The sequence below is a fragment of the Hyperolius riggenbachi genome, chromosome 12 (assembly GCF_040937935.1).
Source record: "Hyperolius riggenbachi isolate aHypRig1 chromosome 12, aHypRig1.pri, whole genome shotgun sequence".
In the NCBI taxonomy this organism is placed as follows: Eukaryota; Metazoa; Chordata; class Amphibia; order Anura; family Hyperoliidae; genus Hyperolius; species Hyperolius riggenbachi.
The window spans coordinates 91341689-91364552 of NC_090657.1; the positions used below are offsets into that span (position 1 = coordinate 91341689).

General features: G+C 45.9%; 1 protein-coding gene and 1 long non-coding RNA gene across 9 annotated transcripts in view; one reads left to right on the plus strand and one right to left on the minus strand.

Annotated features, from left to right (window-relative positions):
• The window catches only part of LOC137541048 (uncharacterized), a 617426-nt gene that overhangs the window by 495183 nt on the left and 99379 nt on the right, over positions 1 to 22864 (minus strand). The gene's annotated exons all lie outside the window — the stretch shown is intronic.
• Positions 1 to 22864, plus strand: part of KCNH4 (potassium voltage-gated channel subfamily H member 4) — a 323258-nt gene that overhangs the window by 298163 nt on the left and 2231 nt on the right. Inside the window, exon 15 of the mRNA XM_068262186.1 lies at positions 18278 to 18354. Within this exon, the coding sequence (XP_068118287.1) occupies positions 18278 to 18354 (77 nt within the window). The remainder of the gene's footprint in view (positions 1 to 18277; positions 18355 to 22864) is intronic.

Here is a 22864-nt window from a genome sequence, read left to right on the forward strand (position 1 = left end):
TCTATGGGAACATAACATTGTTTTCATGAACAGCCTGCTATAGTACATCTGAGCAGTGTGACACTGATCTGGCAGCAGTCTGGAGCTAAGGCCTTCTGAAGCTAATGGCCCATACTCACGGGCTACAATTGTCGCCGCAACACGCGGCGCGCGCGTGTTGCGGCGACAGGTCGCCTGTGAGTATGAGGCGTTGCACGGGCGCGCACCCCGAACCGTCGTTCGTCGCTGCTGTCGCCAGGCGATTGGCGCGGTCAATCACCTGACGACAGTTGCCGCCGCAACTCCGCCGCAACTGTCGCTAGTCCGCGTGGGTATGTGGACTAGCGACAGCAACAACCAGGGAATACCTTCAACTTCCGGCGGGGGGAGGAACAACAGCGACAGCTTCCGCCGCAGTAATTGCCAGGTCCCTCGCCGTGTGTATGCGGAGGGACCTGGCGATGAGCTGTCGCCGGCCTGTCGCGCACACGCTCCCATGTGCTAGCGACAGGCCAGAATGTTGCCCGTGAGTATGGGGCATAAGCAAGGGTGACCCATCGCTGAGGCCGCACAGGAGAGAGCTCCTTCTCTCGCTGGGCTCTTTGTATTGTGCAATCACTGAGAAAACCAGCAGACACGTCTGACATCTCGTCATTATGTCACACTATGTGGAGGGAGCTGGAAACTCAGGGAAAAGTGCCTTATCAGAAGTTTAAAGAGGAACTCCAATGAAAATAACAATAAAAAAGTGCTTAATTTTTTACAATAATTATAAATGATTTAGTCAGTGTTTGCTCATTGTAAAATCTTTCCTCTCCCCGATTTACATTGTGACATTTATCACAACGACATCTTAACTTCTGGCAGTTGATGTCTGTAGAAAGAGATGATGCATTTTTGGCAGTTGAAAACCGCTGTGAAACAACTTTGCATCATATGACCTCTCTGAGATACTCCTAGAGGATCAATATGTAAAAGAAAGGAAAAACACAATCGAAAACCCCCAATAGTGTATTATTGATGATAAAGGAATGCAAAGGTAGCAGCAAATAGAAATATACTCACAAGTATGGGTTGCCGGGTTCAGGCAACCACTTAAAGCACTTATGGGGCTGGTCCCCACTCCCCACAGGCTAAAAAGTCACTCTCTGTAGAAGGAAAGAAGGGGTGTTCGCCCATCCACCAGGTGGATAACAATAAATGCAATGGAAAAAGAGGTGCCAGCAAAGTAAAATTTGATCATAGGTAAAAACAGATAAAAGTTGGGGGGCAAGGGTGGACTTACCTCCCCAAAACCAAACACAACCACTATGTATGGTTTAAACAAGATTTAATTTGTACTCCAGAACAAATGCAAAGCGTTTCGCTGGTCTCTAGCCCGCTTCCTCAGGCAATAATACAGATAGGAGTAACTCAGAAGTTGTGTAGCCAAGTACAGCGCCTCTGTGAGGTGGCAAGTATAGAGGGGCTGTACTTGGCTACACAACTTCTGAGTTACTCCTATCTGTATTATTGCCTGAGGAAGCCGCCTAGAGACCCGCGAAATGCGTTGCATTTATTCTGGAGTACGAATTAAATCTTGTTTAAACCATAGGACACTCTGTGCCCTGTACCTTTTTCTACTTTCAGTAATTGAATCCAAGCTAAGGATATATTCTGGAGCTTTTTTCTAAACCCTGCATGGGTCAGGTTGGACTATTTTTGAGCTGCGCAGCTCCAATTGAGGTTATGTGTACACATAATAGGCTTTGCTCAGTAGATATAGCGAAGCAAGATTAAGGTCGATGTGGATTTGGGGGTGGTAGGGTTGTGGGCTAATTGCCGCCTTTTTTGCAAGTGTTTAATAAAGTTTTGTATTTTTACTAAATACATTTGTATTCTATCAGGTCATACCCCTTCCATTTTTTATCTCAAAGGGTTTGTTCTATTGTTTAAACCATGCATAGTGGTTGTGTCTGGTTTTGGGGAGGTAATTCCACCCTGCCCCCCAACTTCTATCTGTTTTTACCTATGATCAATTTTTACTCTGCTGGCGCCTCGGTTTCCATTGCAATACTTCTAGAGGAGGTGGAAAAAGAGGTCAAAGAGCTGCAGTGATTTCAATACGTACAAGAGTAATTGAGGAGGATATAAATAATATATGCATCTATGGGACCAGATTGCAGCGTATAAAGCATAGCTTTATCATTATCTCATGAACAGAATGGTAACAACAGCCTTTAACCTCATTGGATTAGTAGCATGCCCAATTCCAAATATGATAAAACACCGTTCCTCCACAGAGCAGATCTTGGAGACTGAACCAGAGCGCTACTCCTAAATATCTTCAAATAAAATGTCCAGCCTTGGGTTGTCAGGGCAGTGGTGATTAGGAAAAAGTTATGAAAGGAACACACTTGACCTGTTCGCGTAAGTTTTTCCACAATGGGAAAATGCATTAGACCTGACAGTCCATGTACTGTCAGTGATTCACATGAGGCTGCTGTAGCCATGGAGATCGGCGCTGGAAATTGCAATCAAGTGAACCTGCAGGGAGAGGGTAGAAGAGGTAGAAGTAGAACAGGCAATTGATATAGCCCAAATAAGGAGCCTTGAGGAATGAGAAACCCTAAGAATATTAGAAGAACTGAAAGATCTGGATCAAAAACCTTGTGTGGTCAAAGGTGGTCTAATCGAGCTTGCAGAAGTTTGGATGAAATTAGAGTGTATTCCATCTTCACATATGTACCACTCCCTGGGCACTTGCTTCGACTTATTAGCCAAGGATTTGATGTCCCTAAATGGGTTGAGGATTGGTACTGACAATATATCACATGGTGAGACTGCCTTGGAACACTTGAGGGAAGCTGGCTGTATTGTCATTCGGCCGAATGACAAGGGGGGAAATGTGGTCTTGTGGTCAGAAGAAGCATATATCTTGAGGAAATCAGTCAACATCTTGCAGATGAAAACACCTACTCACGATTAAATCTAAATCTGTATGACCGTATTGGGGCAGGAGTGAGTAGTTTTGTTGTTGCAGTGGAAGAGGGACTCTTCAGTAGGAGAAAGGGGAATTCCTGGTTTATAGGAATTCCGGTTCTGTACTTAATCCCGAAAATGCCTAAAAATGCAAACAAACCACCTGGATGACCTATTGTGAGCGCAATAGATGGACCCACTGTGAGATTGGATGCCAAGATCAAGTGCCTAGTCATGGCTTTGCCATCATATGTCCAGGACTCACATGGCATTTTGCGTTTGTTGGTTGGGGTGACCTTCTCATGGGCATCGACCAGGAAAGTTTATACACGTCGATTTCCCATGAGGTGGAGCTAACAGCCCTCGAGTTCTTTCTGGAGGATATCTATCTTGACCTTGTGGCGCACAACAGGTTTCTCTGTAATGCTATATATCGTTTTGGAGCACAATTGCTTCATGTTCTGGACATGGCCATGACATGGCCGTTCAGGAAGATGGCGCCTTAATTGGCAGCCATGACCACAGGATTCTGGCCATTTCTCATTTTTCTTCCCTTTCCCTTACCAATTCACTTTGTTTTCCCCCTGAAGGGGTACAGTGTGATCTGGTGTAGCCGCAGGTGCAGGTCTTGGGTAGTTCAGGACCTGGAGTTTTCTCTACCTTGCTGCTGCCTGGGTCCATTGTCTGTGTACGTACAGGCCGAATGGAGTCCCCTGCTGCTACCCAGGAGGTTGGGACACATTTGGCCTCGCAAGATGCCGGCTCCATTCATCCATCCATCAGCTGCTGCTCCACCACAGCAGGGACACCTTGGGTTCAGCCCCTTCATGATGCCAGCTGTTAATCTGAAAATAAGGGCTGCAGCAGCCGGACGCTTCTGTGACAGCCAAATTATCTTGACCAGCCCTGCTGAATGCTGCCCGGGATTCGAGACCCACCACAAAATGAACACTACTGCACCTTTTGAACTGGAACACCTTGGCCAGCACTGCTAGATACCAGGAATCAGCCATTACCACTGGTTTCTTTCATGAAGAATTGAGCCATTACTGCTGAGCCTTCCCTCTTTCCCGCCTCCCTCTGCATCACCTCCGGTGTCTCCCTAGGGATAACAGATAACAGATGATCGTCAAGTGCAAGTGATGGCGCCATAGTATGGCAACGTTGGCTCTTGGCTTTTGGACATTATCCCCCCCCCCCCCCCCTTCCAGAACCTGTACGAGCCAAAACCAATTCCGGGTACAACCCCCTCTTTTGTTCTTGACAAAATAAATGATTCTGATCTTCTGCGGCTCCCTGTATAGGCAGGTGCACAGCACATCGATTGCCGCGACCTGTGCAACAGCCTATGCTTGTTTACACCTGAGTTTACTAAACATGTATGGGTTTGGATCCGATACATTGCTGATGGCTGGCTGGCGGTGTGGAGAGGAAAAGAGAAGGCCTTTGAAAATGTCATGGCTCATGCAAATCAGCTTAATATTTGTATAATTTACAGTATGAGTAAATTCCAGATACCTTTGGATTATTACCAGAGATTTCCTTGGACTGCAGACTACATTCCGCAAACCCATGGCCGGCAACACCCTCCTCCAAGCCAGCAACCATCATCCCCATCATCTCAAGATTGTAATCCCTGTGGGGCACAGGAACTGTTCTCGGGATGAGGAGTTTCAAAATGATGTACGATTGGTTCAGGGAGCAGAGATACAAACGTGGAGCATTGTGCTCTAATTTTGAGCAGGCTTCACAGACTCCAAGAAACAGCCCAAAGGTAAGAGCAAAAGTAGGTTGAGCAATGAAGTGACACAATTTGTGACCCCATTTAGCATGCATTGGCATAAAAAAGGGATATCTTAGAACAACACTGGGGGTTACTAAGCTCTGATCTTACATTTGCCTCCTTGGTACGTCTTAGACTTGCAATGGTCCCAATCTTAGAGACATTGCTGATGCAATCTGAATATGTTCCTCTATGTAATGTGACCTGGTTGGGACAGAATTTACCAAATGGCTTGTTTAAATGCAGGGAGTGCATGGTATGCAAGATGGTGGATGCGACAAGGGTATTTACTGATGCATTACATACAAGAGAATGGAAGATCCTGAGCTTCATCAATTGTGACTCTAAATGGGTTGTCTAACAGATCACCTGTGTATGTGGAAAGATCTACATTGGAAAGATGACTCGTGAATTAAGGAAACGGCTTGGTGGACACATTAAAAGTGACAGGCAAAAAAGGATGGGGAGCAGTGCCGGGCCGAGGCATAGGCTGGAGAGGCTCCAGCCTCAGGGCGCAGTGTAGGAGGGGGCGCACAATTCATTCAGCTGTCATTCCTAATTGTGTTTGAAGCAGAAAGAAATAAGAAAAGGAGATACATGGAAGTGACTACAAGCCAGATAACTAGAGATCAAGGTGTTGGGGGCCCTGGGGTGCCTCTTAGTCTAATAGCAATCAGTGTGTGACGGCTGGGGTGGAGGGATGGAGGGGCGCACTTTGGTGTCTCAGCCTTGGGTGCTGGAGGACCTTGTCCCGGCTCTGATGGGGAGTACTGCAGTACTCTAGCAGAACATATGTGGTTGGTAGGTGGCGTGATGTTTGCGCTTTTGAGAACAAAATGTTAGCCTATGTGCAGGCAGTGAATCACGGAACCTTGATCCGGACCCACCTCCTTTGATGACGAATGCTCCCAAAAAGACAGTCGGCCTATCCCCAGCCACGCACATCCTGACGAAGTCCCCAAGGTGATGGACACAACGCGTAGGTGGGCGGGGTTACATCCCTGCACTGGCTGGTCAGGAGCTCGGCATGCACGGCTAGGAGTGTGGCTGGCGTACTATTATTTGAACTGCATGCACGCTGCAACAAGGACCTGGTTACCAGACACATCCGGAGCGGACTTGCTAGTGCAGTCACTGCATCCACCCACATCCACGTGACAGGAGCCACTCTGGAGATTCCGGGACAGAGAGACGGGAGACACCTCATCATAAGGATGATGCCGCTTGATGCCCTACTGAATGCCACTTTATGACACTGCACCTACTTATATGCTTTACTTACTACCCCCCCCCCCCCCGCCTTTAAAGAAACCCAGAGTGTGTGGCACTAGAGTGTGCGGTTGTGGATGAGTGATGTGAATACTGTTGTTTGGGCCCTTGTTTTTAATGAGTTTTAACAGTCTTTGTACACTTTTAAATAAAGTTGATCAATTTGTATTAATCCAGAGCAGCATCACTTTTCTTATTTGATAGACTTTTCTTATTTAAGAGGAGACTGAATCTGGCCCTGCATCAGTGGGCCGAATGAAAAAAACAAACGGGCCACGTGTGATCAATGGGCCGTAGCTTGCCCCCTACTGGTACAGACAAATACTAAAGGTGTCTATATCAGCAGAGAAGGAGAAAAGCGCCGGCACTGTTGTCAATTGCTGTCAATGGCACACTTTTAGCACTTTAAAGTAAGCAGATGTGAATAATTTATGTGTATACACCTAATCACGAGCATAGGATACCATGTTGCCACATTTTAATCACTTAGAAAGACATTCATACACTCTATACACGCTCGGCATTTTTTAGCTGCTTATTTCACTTTGTCACTAGATGGCAGCAAACCTTCCTGACTAACGTAATGGCCTATATTTGCAATGGTTGCCTGGGAAACCTAATAAAGTGTTCCCCACACAGGCCACCGTTACCAGGAAGTACCTGACGTCATTCGCCCCAGGCTGCTCCTGTAACTCAGCAGCCATTACGGAGCAATACGTGATGATAGAGGGGCGGGACTTGGAACGGCAGGACGCTGCACGCTGGCCTAGCAAGCATATTTAGGTCTGCCCGTCCCACCCCCTCCCTTGCAGCCCCTGTAGAAGCGCGTAGCGCGAAACGGCCGTCAGGCTCCTTTCCCTCTGCACCCACCGCTCCACTACTGCGTCCACCTTTGGGTATGTGTCCTCACCTTGTCGCAATGTTTGTACGCATGTTTTAGCATGACATTTATATTGGAATAAATTAAAAGTGAATGACAGCAGTGCCGGCGCTTTTCTCCTTCTCTGCTGATATAGACATACTACTGCCTGAGCAAGCTGGGGATTCACCTATCCATACCTATATTGTGTGTGACGGAGCCACTCCCTCCCCCTCCCACCTTGACAAGAGTGTATAGACTGCAGTGCCAGCGATCCCATACTTTCATCTTGTATTGCACAAATACTAAAGGTGAATACTCACCACAGCGACGAGGAAAATGGATCCAGTGACGTCTCCCTAATGACAAACTTCCAACGATCCATCTTCCATCCGGCGGGTATGCGCAACGTCACATGATGGCTGCAAATTAGAAGTCAAGGGATCAAGGTACTTTGCGCGGAGTCGTTGAGGATCCTAAAGATCCACTCTCCCTTGACGGTCATTATCGTCATGCAACGCTATACAACATCTACGTGCTCGCGCACCTGTAACCACGTCGCAAGATTGCAGAGGTGATTGCTCGTTGCACAAAGTATCACTGGTTGTTGGGGAAATCGCATTGTGGGTAAACAGCTTTAGAGTTATATCAGACACTGGCCTTTCACACTGTTTACATTATATTAAATTGATACTTATTAGAATGTTTATAACTAAAGCATATGTTTGGATAGTAGCAGGAAGCACTATCTTCAAGTACACCTGTTTAATAATACAGTAAAAGAAAAGTACTATTGTTTTTGGCGCTGTCTTAACTAAAAATGGACAGTGACCCATATAAAGCAAAAGGCTGCACAATACTTAAATGTTCTTATACGGATGTTAAAAATAATATGCAGTAGAACCCCTTGATAGTAAACTCCAAGGGACCAGGACCAGGAAAAGTAGTTTATTGTATTAGAATTAGTCAGTCATACACTGTATATTTATACAGACGCAGTTGCTGGGACCCAAGTACAGAGTTTACTATATCCAGAGGTTCACTATATCAGAGTTTACTATAAAGCAGTGGTGCTCAACCTTTTTTTGGCCCAAGGGCCGAACTTCAAATCAAGAAAAATCTCGAGGGCCGGAACACATGCATACAAAATTTCGATGTAAAATTTTTAACGTTTTTCTAGTAACAGTTAACATGGTGTTGGAATGGAAAGAAAACGACAATATAAGAATTGTTGTACTCACCATTTGATGCACATTTTCTTAATGAGAAGTTTGCGGCTGTTTTTCAGAAACTAATTTCTGGATATTTGGCTCCAAATTTGTAACATTTATTCTTAATACAGAAAGAGTCCAGTACGGTACCTGGGTGTATGCACAGGGCAGATTAATGCAGCAATGGTATCAGAGTCCAGTACGGTACCTGGGTGTATGCGCAGGGCAGATTAATGCAGCAATGGTATCAGAGTCAGTACGGTACCTGGGTGTATGCAGTAATGAGCCACGTGGCCTGTAGTGTGCTGGCTGAGGAGGCTGTCAGCTCTGCTGAGGAGGAACAGAGGCCTAATTACCCACACGTGGCCTGCCTGTAGTGTGCTGGCTGAGGGGGCTGTCAGCTCTGTGTGGGGCTGAGGAGGCTGTCAGCACTGTGTGGGGCTGAGGAGGCTGTCAGCTCTGTGTGGGGCTGAGGAGGCTGTCAGCTCTGTGTGGGGCTGTCAGCTCTGTGTGGGGCTGAGGGGGCTGTCAGCTCTGTGTGGGGCTGAGGGGGCTGTCAGCTCTGTGTGGGGCTGAGGGGGCTGTCAGCTCTGTGTGGGGCTGAGGAGGCTGTCAGCTCTGTGTGGGGCTGAGGAGGCTGTCAGCTCTGTGTGGGGCTGTCAGCTCTGTGTGGGGCTGAGGGGGCTGTCAGCTCTGTGTGGGGCTGAGGGGCTGTCAGCTCTGTGTGGGGCTGAGGAGGCTGTCAGCTCTGTGTGGGGCTGTCAGCTCTGTGTGGGGCTGAGGAGGCTGTCAGCTCTGTGTGGGGCTGAGGGGGCTGTCAGCTCTGTGTGGGGCTGAGGAGGCTGTCAGCTCTGTGTGGGGCTGTCAGCTCTGTGTGGGGCTGAGGGGGCTGTCAGCTCTGTGTGGGGCTGAGGGGGCTGTCAGCTCTGTGTGGGGCTGAGGGGGCTGTCAGCTCTGTGTGGGGCTGAGGAGGCTGTCAGCTCTGTGTGGGGCTGAGGAGGCTGTCAGCTCTGTGTGGGGCTGAGGAGGCTGTCAGCTCTGTGTGGGGCTGAGGGGGCTGTCAGCTCTGTGTGGGGCTGAGGAGGCTGTCAGCTCTGTGTGGGGCTGAGGGGGCTGTCAGCTCTGTGTGGGGCTGAGGGGGCTGTCAGCTCTGTGTGGGGCTGAGGAGGCTGTCAGCTCTGTGTGGGGCTGAGGAGGCTGTCAGCTCTGTGTGGGGCTGAGGAGGCTGTCAGCTCTGTGTGGGGCTGAGGAGGCTGTCAGCTCTGTGTGGGGCTGAGGAGGCTGTCACAGCGTGTGCCCCGGTGTCTGCCCGCGGTGTCCTGCGGAGGAGGAGAGGATCGGGTGGTATTGCGTAGTTATAGTATTGGCACTCGGCAGGTATTGCGTAGTCCCGCGCATACACCAGCGTGTGCTCCGTATTCAGCCCCGGGTAGCGCTGGGATAGTTACAAAGCCTCGCTCATTGGTTACTGCAGGAACCTTCCTCCAATAGGAATTAGGCTGATTCCTATTGGAGGAAGGTTCCTGCAGGACCAATGAGCGAGGCTTTCTAACTATCCCAGCACTACCCGAGGCTGAATACGAGCACACGCTGGTGTATGCGCGGGACTACGCAATACCACCCGATCCTCTCCCCCTCCGCAGGACACTGCCGCGCGGGCCACAGAAACTGGTCTCGCGGGCCACAAATGGCCCGCGGGCCGTAGGTTGGGCACCGCTGCTATAAAGAGATTCTACTGTATTTATAATAAGCGCAAGTAATTCTGTCACATTTTTTTGGTGTGAGGTTTGACAGTCTGTTAGCGACTCTGTAGTTCAATGGCTTTCAATACATTTTGACATAAGTGAGATTGGGTATTTTTAAAAGGGAAATAATGAGGTGCCTGTCACGGGAATAATAAATGTCTCAGAGGTCAAAGCCAGAGGCAGACGTACATGAGAAGCCAGAACGACAAACTTCTAAAAACTGTGTGATCAAAATGGATGTCATGAAAGGATAACAGACAGCCATGCTTGAAGATAAAAATAATGCCCCCACTTGTCGTCATATCTTCTGTGACTCAGTACTTGCTGCTAATAGTCTCTTTATATCTGCCCTGCTTCTTCCCAACTCTACGACTATTCACTGTGGCACCGATAAAATTAACAGTCTTGTGTCTTTTCTAATTAAGCAAAGTAAGTGGATGTTCACAAATTATGACTGAAGCCTACTGGGAGATGCCTTCTCATCCTCAGGAAAAAAAGAAAAAACCAGCAGCTGCTTTCATGCTATGCAAAATAACTTTGTCAGCTACTACATCCAACTGTGCTGTGGTGAGCATTTAAATGAGAAGGAAACTTTCCTTATCGCACTGTTCTCCTGTTAGTCAATGCTCCATTAAATACATTTATTAAAACATTAATTCTGCTTACCCATTTTGCAACAGAAATTCTCTTTGTGGATCTTAGTGATATCCAGTTCATCTTTAAATGAAGCTTCTAATAAAGGTGAAAACACTGGGAACGGAACGGTTGAAGCCATTATACCCTACCATAGATATTAATCATAAACAAAATTTAAAGGACCACTGTCGTGAAAATCTTAAAATTTAAAATATATATAAACACATACAAATAAGAAGTGCTGTACATACTAGACTATAAGTCTAGAAATTTAGGTCTGACTCATTAAACAAAAGTATAGGGGTCGACTTATACATGAGTCACGTGCAACACTGAGCACACTAAGCAATGTGTGTACTTTTAGTGACATTCCCATTTGCAGAAATTTACACTGTGGTAAGTAACACTTTCTGCATAAAGGAAATACCAAGAAAACACAGGAAATGTATACCTCCGAAACGCAGACGTCTGGGTAATATACAGAGACAGCACCTCTCCCTCACTGTGGCTGCTTGCTATATGTATCGGATTGCCTGTTGCTCTGAAAGCTACTATAGGAGGTTTTCCTCCATACAAATGGACATTGGATTTTAGGTTGAATGCTAAGCATTCACTTGCATTCGATTCATAGCCCCATCAGTCCTCTTGCTGCTATGTTTCTCTGATTGCATTATTTGACGGGTCTATGTTTTATGTTCTCACAGTTTATTCATCTATTGTTCACTTAATCCCTTTAAACCATGCTCTTGAACATATGTATATACTATGTTGTTATTCTTATGATTGGCACTGACATGTCAGGCCAGTGTTTCCTTCATGTTTGTGAATACAAATCTAAGTGAATACATTTTTGCCTGCAACATATAGCTGGTGTGCTTCTCATCTTGTATATGTAGGCATTGTTGATTATAGACACAGCACCCAATTAGCACTTATTGCTTGAGTGCAATTTGCATATTTTATCATAGATGGTATTGCTTTGCCCAGGGCCCTGTGTGATCTTTTTTAGGATCTGCTACTTTCAGTGTGAATAATCGATACAGGTAAAAAGTAGTGATCTAAAGAATTAAAAAGTATGGGTTAATTATGCATGAATGACTGAATCTCTCTCGATGTATTAATAGAAAGGTAATGGGGAGAAAAAGTCCCTGCGTCTTACACGACAAATGCAGGGAATCCCCAACTTACAAACGCCCGCCGATACGAACCCGTTACCCACCGCCACATCGGTGTTGCCGCCCGTATTAGTGTTGCCGCCCGTATCACTTCATGGCTCCCCATGTGGTCCGCGCTACCCCATTCTATCCTCACCGGCCGCTTTGCCTTAGGTCCCCTCCCCGATTATGTGCGCTCCCCCACACCCCCCACCCCCCACTGGTGTTTTGCGCTTCCCCCTGGGTGTCAGCATAGCGGCAGTCATACTCTAAACTCCAGGTGCTCTCCGGGAACGCAGACTTGGTCTCCTCTCTCGTCACTCCTCTAGTGATGGCTTCACTGATGACGTGTATTGCAGAAGCCTTCACTAGAGGAGCGAGGATAGAAGGGTGGAGCACGGACCACACGGGGAGCCATGGAGTGATACGGGCGGCAACACTGATGCATGCCACCACACTAATTACACAGGCAAGGGGGGAGCGGACCACACAGGGAGCTGGGGACCACACTGGAGTACCTAAAGGGACATGGGGGCACCTGCGGGCTCATGGGGGGCACCTAAGGACAACACTGGGGACACCTAAGGGTGCATGGGGAACACTGAGGGCACATGGGGGACACTTGGGGGCCACACCGGGAACACTTAAGGGCACATGGGGGACAATTGAGGACCACACTGGGAACACCTAAGGGTGCATGGGGGACACTGAGGGCACATGGGGGACACTTGGAGGCCACACTGGGAACACCTAAGGGCACATGAGGGACGCTGAGGGCACATGGGGACACTTGGGGGCCACACTGGGAACACCTAAGGGCACATGGGGGACACTTGAGGACCACATTGGGAACACCTAAGGGTGCATGAGGGACACTGGGGGCACATGGGGACACTTGGGGGCCACACTGGGAACACCTAAGGGCACATGAAGGGCATTGAGGGCACATTGGGGACACTTGGGGGCCACACTGGGAACACCTAAGGGCATATGGGGGACACTTGAGGACCACAATGGGAACACCTAAGGGTGCATGGCGGACACTGAGGGCACATGGAGGACACTTGGGGGCCACACTGGAAACACCTAAGGGCACATAAGTCCACATGGGGATACTTGGGGGCCACATTGGGAACACCTAAGGGCACATGGGGAACACTGAAAGCACATGGGGGACAAATGGGGACCACACTGGGGATACCTGAGGGCACATGGGGGACTCCTGACGACATTAATTTGGTGGAACACCTACAAGATGCTCCTTCAATATAGATGCACCAGGTTTAGTATATATTTATTTTTTCCCTGGTTTTTGCCCTCAAAACCTGGGTGCGTCTTATATTCCGGAGCATCTTATACGGCGAAAAATGCGGTATTCTTGTTTTCATACATCATACAGTAACATTGATTTTTATTTTTGTTTGCCCAGTCAATCAAAAATTTCCTCAATTACATCGTACTGTAGAAAACTGAATAACATTTATATATTGAATGATAAATGAACCCTTGTAACTACACATACTTACAGATACATGATACGTCATAAGTATATATTGTCTTTCTGTAATCCTCTATGGTACGGGTGTCAAACTCCAGTCCTCGAGAGCCATTTCCATGCCGGTATTTAGAATGAACTGAGACATGTGTTCTTCTTGATGAACCACACCTCTCCTGAGTTTCGATTCAGTCCCATCAATTAATTTGAGATGTGCCCAAAATGTGTAAGGACCTGGACCTTGAAGACTGGAGTGGGACATCCCTGCTCTATGGTATAGAGGTAGCTGTAAATTCCATAGCCAGTGATTTTGGCATGGTAGGAGTCCATACTATTTCCTGTACAATGGGGAGATGTGGGGCTGCCTACATGGTACTTCACATAGGGGTTGCTTCAGAAAAAACTTAGCTCAAGAATTATCTCTTCTTACCTACTTTTCACATTATCTGGGGGAAAAACACTTTTAAAGCTTGCCAAGCAACAAAACCTCTCAAAGTAACTTGTTCCTGCTTCATTTAATGTCAATGCTTGTTAAAGGGGCACCACGGCGAAAAATTGTAAAATTTAAAATATGTGCAAACATATACAAATAAGAAGTACATTTTTTCCAGAGTAAAATGAGCCATAAATTACCGTATTTCGCGCCATATAAGACGCTCCGGAATATAAGACGCACCTAGGCTTAGAGGGCAAAAACCAGGAAAAAAAATAAAATAAACTAAACCTGGTGCGTCCATATTTCAGGAGTGTCTTGTACATGACCTCCCCCAAATGGTGCCCTCCGGTGTCCTCCTGTTACCCCCAGGTGTCCTCCTGTACCCCCATGGGTCAGTGCTGTCCCCCCCCCCAAGTGTCCTCCTGTCCCCCCAACTGTCCTCCTTTCCCCTCCAACTGTCCTTCTGTCCCCCCAAGTGTCCCCCCAAGCATCCTCCTGTCCCCCCAAGTGTCCTGTCCCCCCCAAGTGTCCTCCTGTCCCCCCAAGCGTCCCCCCAAGTGTCCTCCTGGGTGTCCTCCTGTCCCTCCCACTCTGTGTCCCGCTGTGAGTCCCCCCCCCCCCGCTTGTCTCTCTACCCCCCCCGTGTCGCCGGGTCCCCCCCTGTGAGAAGCGGCATAAGGTTACCTCCTCCATCTTGCCCGCGGCGATAGAAGACATCCGGCTTCTGTGAGCGGCTTCCTCTAGTGCCGGCTTGTAATGACGCGTCATCAATTACGCGTCATTAGAAGCCGGCACTTAAAGGAAGCCGCCCACAGAAGCCGGATGTCTTCAATCGCCGCGGGCTAGATGGAGGAGGTAAGCTTCTGCCGCTGCCGCTTCTCACAGGGGGGACCCGGTGACACAGTAGTGGGTGGAGATAAGCGGGGGGACTCACAGCGGGACACATGCAAGGCAGGGAATCCCCGATTGCGTCGGGTCGGCGGTTCGTATCGGCGGGCGTCCGTAAGTCGGGGATTCCCTGCCTTTGCCGTATAAGACGCAGGGACTTTTTCTCCCCATTTTTTGGGGAGAAAAAGTGCGTCTTATACGGCGGAAAATACGGTACTTTTCTCCTATGTTGCTGTCACTTACAGTAGGTAGTAGAAATAGGACAGAAGCCACAGGTTTTGGACTAGTCCATCTCTTTACTGGGGATTCTCTGGGATTTATTTATTTTCAAAAGCACTTAGTGAATGGCTGTTGCTCTGTCCAACTGCCAAAAAAAACTGTGTAGCGAGCAGGGAAGCTGGCCAGCACCATTGTTTAAATCCTTTTTAGGGAATAACTTTATAAAGAATAAATGCCTTGCTGAGAATCCCCTATGAAGAGATGGACTAGTCCAAAACCTGTTGCTTCTGCCAGATTTCTACTGCCTACTTTAAGTGACAGCAACATAGGAGAAAAGTAATTTTTGGCTCATTTTACTCTGGACAAAAGGGAATTCTTATTTGTCTATGTTTGCACATATTTTATATTTTACAAATTTTCGCCATAGTGTCCCTTTAACCACCTTAGCAGTATGGACGAGCTCAGCTCGTCCATCACCGCCAGAGGGTGCCGCTCAGGCCCTGCTGGGCCGAGTTTGATAAAATAAAAAGCAGCACACGCAGCCGGCACTTTGCCAGCCGCGAGTGCTACCTGATCGCCGCCGCAGCGCGGCGATCCGCCGCGTGCAGCGGCGAAACAGGGTCCCCCCAGCTGCCCGAGCCCTGCGGCCAGCGCTAAGGGCTGGATCAGAGGCGGCTGACGTCAGGACGTCGGCTGACGTCCATGACGTCACTCCACTCGTCGCCATGGCGACGAGGAAAGCCAAACAAGGAAGGCTGCTCATTGCAGCCTTCCTTGTTACTTCTGATTGCCGGAGGCGATCAGAAGAACGCATTCGGAGCGCCCTCTAGTGGGCTTTCATGCAGCCAACTTTCAGTTGGCTGCATGAAATAGTTTTTTTTTAATTTAAAAAAAACCCTCCCGCAGCCGCCCTGGCGATCTCAATAGAACGCCAGGGTGGTTAGGTGCTTAAAATTATTTCTAGCTGTATTGTTGGATGAGAAGCAAAGCATACATTTAAAATCTCAGCTTTGGTTCAGTCTTCTACAAACTAGTTACCTGCTTTATCTTTTAGAACTTCTGTATTCTTGGCCTTCCTTTTTTATACAGTATTAGTACATTTTTTTAAAATCAACTTAACAACATTAGTGCCCCATCTATCAGGTTCCTTTCCTTTTCACAGCCTTTATTCCATTCTATATATTTATTTATCTATCGCAGACCCAGCACCCTCACACTTTAGAGACTAAATACATACCTATTGTAACGGTTTTGTGTCGTAGCTCAGATGTCTGATTATGTGGTGATCTGCAGAATCACCAATAATGCAGACGCTATACCTGATTATGTGTGATCTGCAGAATCACCAATAATACCAGTATAGCAGACAAAGAGCTGAGTGTGTAGTGATTAGGTGCAACCGTAACTTTAATAGTTTAATGAGACCTCACCAGAGGGGCTGGTGAGGTACTATCAGTACACTGAGCATGCGCTAGAGTACAAGCTCCAGCAGGCTGGAGAAAACAATATCGAAGAGGCCGAATCTCCCATGGAGCGGGTGATTCAGGAAGTACTGCAGCCAAGTGATCACCCGTGGAGCAGGTGACTCAGACGGTACTACAGCCTATGAGATACAACTAGTACTGAACTAGTGATTAACTGGAAACAGGCGAGTCAGACTGTACTGCAGCCGAGTGATCACCCTTGGAGCAGGTGAGTCAGACTGTACTGCAGCCTAGGAGACACAACCAGGACTGCACAAAATAATAACTTCACCAGAGGCGCTGGTGAAGCTAGCACCTCACCAGTGGCGAGGGCCCACTGGTGAGTAGAATGGTCTGACGGGCAAGTTTCGGCAACAGAGAGGTATGTATCAGTACAGAATTGTGAGACAGGAGAATAATCGGTAATCAGGCAGAGGTTCAGCAACAGAGAGGTAAGTATCAGTACAGAATCGTGAGACAGAAGAGTAGTCGGTAATCAGGCAAAGGTTCAGCAACAACAAGGCATATAGGCAAAGGTACAAGAACGGAAAGCAGGATCAGAGTCAGGGGGGATAGCTAAGAGTCATACACAGGAGAACAATACAATACAATATCCTAGTCTAGGTGTGAAGTCCTTGGCATCAACACCCGGGAACGAGTCTAATCAAATAAACAGTAACAAGGTAGCAATATCCTAAAATAGGTGTGAAATCCTTAGCATCAACACCTGGGATCTAGCTTAAGGTCTGAGCGCTAACACGCAGAGTATTCACGACAACAGACCATGTGTAAATGAAGCCCGGAGGCTTAAGAAGCAGAGGAGACCCCACTGGCATGCCTCCCTACCATCAGCCAATCCTGGGCGCCGTGGGACTCCTCTGACGTCAGCCGACCTACAGGTCAGCTGACGGGCTTCCTCCCCGCATAATAACGAGACGAGACGGCGACCCCCTGCACCAGAGAACGTTCCGTCCTCGGCGCCCTAGACGCCGAACGGACGGATGGCCGCATAGAGGCAGCTGCGGCGGCGGTGCTGTTCGCCACAGCTGCCTCGTGTATTACACCTATTATATTTTATCATGCTTACGACATTGTAGTTATCCATTGTTGTTCTCACAATGTCTTTATTGTGCCATAAGTAACTAAATGATTTTATTTCTTATTGGGGAACTTCAGCCTAAATAAACATACTGCCATTAAGTTACATTAGTCATGTTAATTAAAATACATAGGTAATATAATCTCTTACCTACCCTGTTCTAAAAGAACAGGCAAATGTTTGTGATTTCATGGGGGCATCCATCTTGTTCATGGGGGCAGCCATATTTTTGGTTGAAAGGAGGTGACAGGGAGCAGCACCCTCCCAGCTTCGGGCACTAGGCTTCAAATTTCAAAATTTTAAAAAAAATTGCACCAAAACAGCAGAACGAGAACAACAACATCAGAAATCCCATCATGCTTTGCACAGTATCAGGGGAAAATGCCCGGGCAGTTTTCTTCTGTGCAGCAAAAAATGAAGCTTGGGTAAGAAGAACAAACTTCTGATGCTGTGAAACTGTTAAAGAAACACCAAGCCTTTTCAGTGTTGCTGAGTAGATTTTTAGTCTGGAGGTTCACTTTAAGCTTTTTCATGGGATGCCATGCATTTTACATTTTTACTCATACATTTTACTTCTAATTAACACTTCATGAAACACAGAAGAATGTATCCACCTCTATACTCTCTATGTTCTCCAGTGGCATAGCTAAGGAGCTGTGGGCCCCAATGCAAGTTTTACAATGCCCCCCCCCCCCCCCCCAGCACTCTATACATAACAATTGCTACTGCACACAAAAACCTGCCAAAAGTCAACTACAGTGTCAGAGGTGCAAGAAGGGGATGGGGAACAGTTTGTTAATGATTACCACTATTCAAAGTATCTATAGAAGTGATTAATTTGAGCACAGGACCAATAGAGAGCTGATACTGTATTTGAGGGGGGGCCCTTTGGGGCCCCTCTGGCCCAAGGGCCCTGATGTGGTCGCTACCTCTGCACCCCCTATTGCTACGCCCCTGATTCCCCTTTTTGAGAATTTTTGTGGAATCATTTGATCATCACTTTGTCAGCCTCCGATGACCGATTTGTTGTTTTATAAAGCAAGCAGAAACGCATAACACTTGTATATTTTTTCCTCTCAGGTATAAGCCTTGTTAACCCAATCTTAGCAGCTGAAGCTGAGGAAATCAAGCAGAACATATGCAGATTAAATCTGGAGGTAAGAAAAAGAAAGAAATAATGAGGCTGATTTACAAAATCAAGTGCTAGGAAAACTGAAGCAGTTTCTGAGAGTAACCATTAAAGCTGGCAACACACATAGATGGTGTCTGGATAGCGTGCTGGTTAAGGGCTCTGACACAGGATACCAGGGTTTGAATTTTGTCTCTTCCTGTTTAGTAAGCCAGCACCTATTCAGTGAGGAGATTTTGGGCAAGACTCCCTAATACTGCTACTGCCTATAGAGCGCATCCTAGTGGCTGCCGCTCTGGTGCTTTGAGTCCGCCAGGAGAAAAGCGCAATATTATAAATGTTGTCTATAGATTTCCACCCAATGTTCCAAAGCACTCGATTCCTCTTTGAAAGGAATCGATTCAGAAGGAACTGATTCCTACCATACATTGCATATCGATTTTTCTTAGATTCCAGCAGGGAATCTATTCAAAATCAATCAAACCAAAGTGTCACACTGCTTGATGCAGTACAAGGCTATGGGCCGTCAATCTATCACCGCTCCTGCCTCGATCGATATAGATTTATGGTCTTGTACGATTTATACATTCAATTGATTTTTGGTTAAAATCAAACATTTAAAGGAATTGATTTATGTCTGTTTCGATCAGTGATTCCTGATCAAATCAATGTGTGTATGGGCACCTTAATAAGGATAAGGAATTACTGCCATAAAACACTTTACTGGTAGAAAATGGTTTCTGATAGCAGGAAAGATATAAAAAGGGCCAATAGTTCATAGATTTTAGTGCTGGCATACTTCAGGGCATGTGTCATTGAACAGAGACAATGAAAGAGTAAAAACGTAAAAAGTTGATTTAAAAATAAAATAAAACTGAGATATCTAAAAACATTATTTTTTTGGAGGAGGATAGATACAATTGTTTTTCTCATCCGTTTATTTTCACCTTGTGATTCCTTTCAGGCTGTAGCGATTAAAGTGGAGCTGTCAGCCATACTATCTCAGAAAAAAAACACATATAAAAGTAGATAAATACTTGCTCTACTTACATAACATATGTATTGCACTGTCCATGGTTTGATTTTTGTAATTTTTCTATAGTAAAATAAGAAAAAATCCTTCTTAGGATTTCCAATCTTGACTCTTTCTATCTTGAAGGCAATCCTGACATCATTTCCTCTCTTACTCTGTCTGTGTTTGCATTGGCTGCCCTCCTCCCAGACTTCAGACACGCCCACCCAGCTCTGCAATAGAAAGTGCATTGTCGTTGTGTGACTGCAGCTTCTCAGCATGAGAAATATTGGCCAATCAGAGAGGAACAGAGGTGTGGGAGGGGAAACAGGAGGGAAAGAGGCTTCAGCTATCAGGCTGAGGGTAAAGGTAAAAATAAAACCCAGCATGCCGTGCGGCAATGTACCAAATAAGAGTCAGGGAAACTGGGGAGTGATGTTTTATGGAGAAGAAAAATAAGAGTGATTTTTAAGTTTTGGATGCCTGGTTAACATGTTTATTACTTGTTTACCAGATAGAAATAAAGAATTGCTTTTTGATTTTATGCCTGACAGTTACTGTTTAAACCAAATTAAGATTTTGATTGGTTACTTTGATGAACCGTGTCAATTTTCTTTATGTGCTTGTTGTTTTATAATTGGCCCCACTGTGTGTTAAACAACAAATCCCAACCTACATAACCATCCATATGTATATGTCTACCGTTTGCTGTTATCATGGGGACACACCCCAACCACAACAATTCGAACCAGTATGAACACTAATGCTGTCAGTTTGACAGTGAGTAAAATACAGATAGTATCAATCAGCACCATGACACCACATACAAGTTCTCTGGCAACATAAGGACACAGACAAGACACAGAACATTTATATTGTGCTTTTCTTCTGGCAGACTCAAAGGGTTCAAGGGCTGCAGCCACTTAGGGCACGCTCCACCAGGTTCATAAGGGAGCCTTGCCCTAAGACTCCTTACTGTTTTACGTACCAGCTTGAGCCAGGATTCAGACCCTGGTCAAGGGCTCAAATGAGCATATGCAGCTCTTCTAATACAGTTCATGGGTATAGAGTGGATCCTTTGCCTCCAAAAGTGTCCAAATGTACTATATTGTTTAGTGCACAAATACACTTAGTTCTGTTTCTCAAAATACATGAAACATTTGTTTAAGAGAAAAAACATCCTTGTAGTATTACTGAAGGAAATATACTGAGAAAATACACATTTCTGTGCACCAAATGTTGCCTTGGTTACAAAAATGAACGATATAAACTGAATCATGTAGAAAATTGCATCTGACTGTAAGGCAAAACAAAAGAGAATTTTAATAATAAATTGCAAAATGCCTTGTGTTGCATTGATATTGTTAGGACAAAACTTTACATTCCTTCTATCGGGTGACAAGAAAATGCACTTGAAATAATCAGTCACAGAGAAAATGATTGCAATAGATAAGTGCATCATCTATAGATAATCCACTGACAATCACATTCGTAGCAGAGATGCTGAATAGGTTATTCCTCCCATGTACTGTGATCTGCACTTTAATGCCCATTATCTGATTGACCATTCTGTTTGATTTCATTATTACTGCTCCTTGCACTACCATATCAATAGGATCTGTAGGTACTGTGTAGTCTAAGGAGCCACCTTCAATAGCAAAGAACATTTACCCAGAAATCCATCTTTCATTAACAGATAGCTGACGGGCCATTGAGTCACTGCAACTTGTACTCCATCTTTCTTTTTGCCCTGCAATATCAAATTATCTTTGAACAATGATAGTCCATTTAATGGTCTATCTCTTGGTAGATACACTTATGAAATTAGTAGCTGATGGCCCAGGGTTGCCCGGGTATGAATGACTGCAGTTTACATTTTCCCAGTGAAATTTGTATTTGTCTCTGCCCACTGATGGCCCGGCTTTGCCCGAGTATGTATTTGGCTAGTGCTGGCTGCGCCCACTTTTTCTAACTAACACACAGTTACTCAATGATCAAGTTTGTGAGCTTTGAGGTTTTTTGCATCAATAATTCACATTGAAATGAAAAAAAATCTGATTGGCGGTTTGTAGCTCCACCCCTTTTCTGAATTTGAAACCCAGTCACCTAATGACCAACTGTACCAGGTTTGAGGCTTGTGCCATTAACAGCGCAAGAATGGCAGCAATTAAATATTCCCCTTGAAAATCAATAGGTACATTTTGATTGGCTTTTGTAGGCTCCACCCACTTTTATGAAAATTAATCCCAGTTACCCAGTGATCAACTGTGCAAAGTTTGAGAACCCTGCCATTAACAGTGTAATAATAGCTGCAGTTTACATTTTCCCAGTGAAATTTGCATTTGTCTCCACCCACTTTTTGGTTATGGGGATAAAAAGTATCCTATATGATATTCCAGGTAATGTACTATGTATGTGCCAAATTTCATTAAAATCTCTTGAGCATTTGTTGCCTGACTGAGTAACAAACATCCAAACTTTCACATTTATAATATTAGTAAGATTGTTCTAGCACTACCTAATGCATAGGAAGGACACTATATAGAGACAATTCTAGCACTACCAAATGCATAGGACACTATAAAGCAGGGGTCCCCAAACTTTCTCGGTCAAGGGCCGGGTCAACATACTTCAGACTGCTGAGGGCCAAAACATACATAAAATGATGCTAAAAAACATTAAATTGAATCTAGGTATTGATTCCCCCCAATCGTGCCTGGAGGAGAACTCCAAGCAGCCATTCAGTCATGACTGCTCGCTGGCTTCTACAGCATGTGGATGAGTGGGGCCAAATTCTATATGCGAGGCACCGATATTTGAAGGTGCAGTGGGTCACATCTATAAGTTATACATTTTGTGTTTGGGGGCCAGTGAAAGAGCTTTGGTGGGCCACATTCGGCCTGCGGGCCATAGTTTGAGGACCATTGGTATATAGGGACAATTCTAGCGCTACCTAATGCATAGGACACTTTATAGAGATAATTCTAGCAAAACCTAATGCATAGGACACTATACAGAGACAGGATTATACAGTAAGCCTTTTAGTACTGGAGAAAACTATAATATATATCGGCAAAATTAACTAGATGGACTATGTTATATTACAGCTGGAGGCAGATTGGTCTGCCAGACCGAGAAGTCATTTTACCTCTGCCTTGCAGCCAGGATAGCATGGAGGAACATAGCACGGATGCTAGGCCCCAGGAGAAGGATTCCTCCTACTATGCAATACATCAATATTGCAAGGCATGTAAACAGCTGTCAATACTTGTCACTCATGGAGACAGCCATGTTGTGTGCTGGACCATCCTATTACCTCCCCAGGTACTAACAGTGTAATAACATATCACAGACAGTGACACCAGTACGATGATCTAACTTGTGGTTTCATGTCTTACATTATTTGCCACGGAACTGAGTGACTTTTACACTGTAAGGAACACTCCTAATCAGATATTAGAAAGAGCAATAAAATAAATTATTGTATACTGTATAGGATGGGGCAGAATATTAGACTAAAGTTACA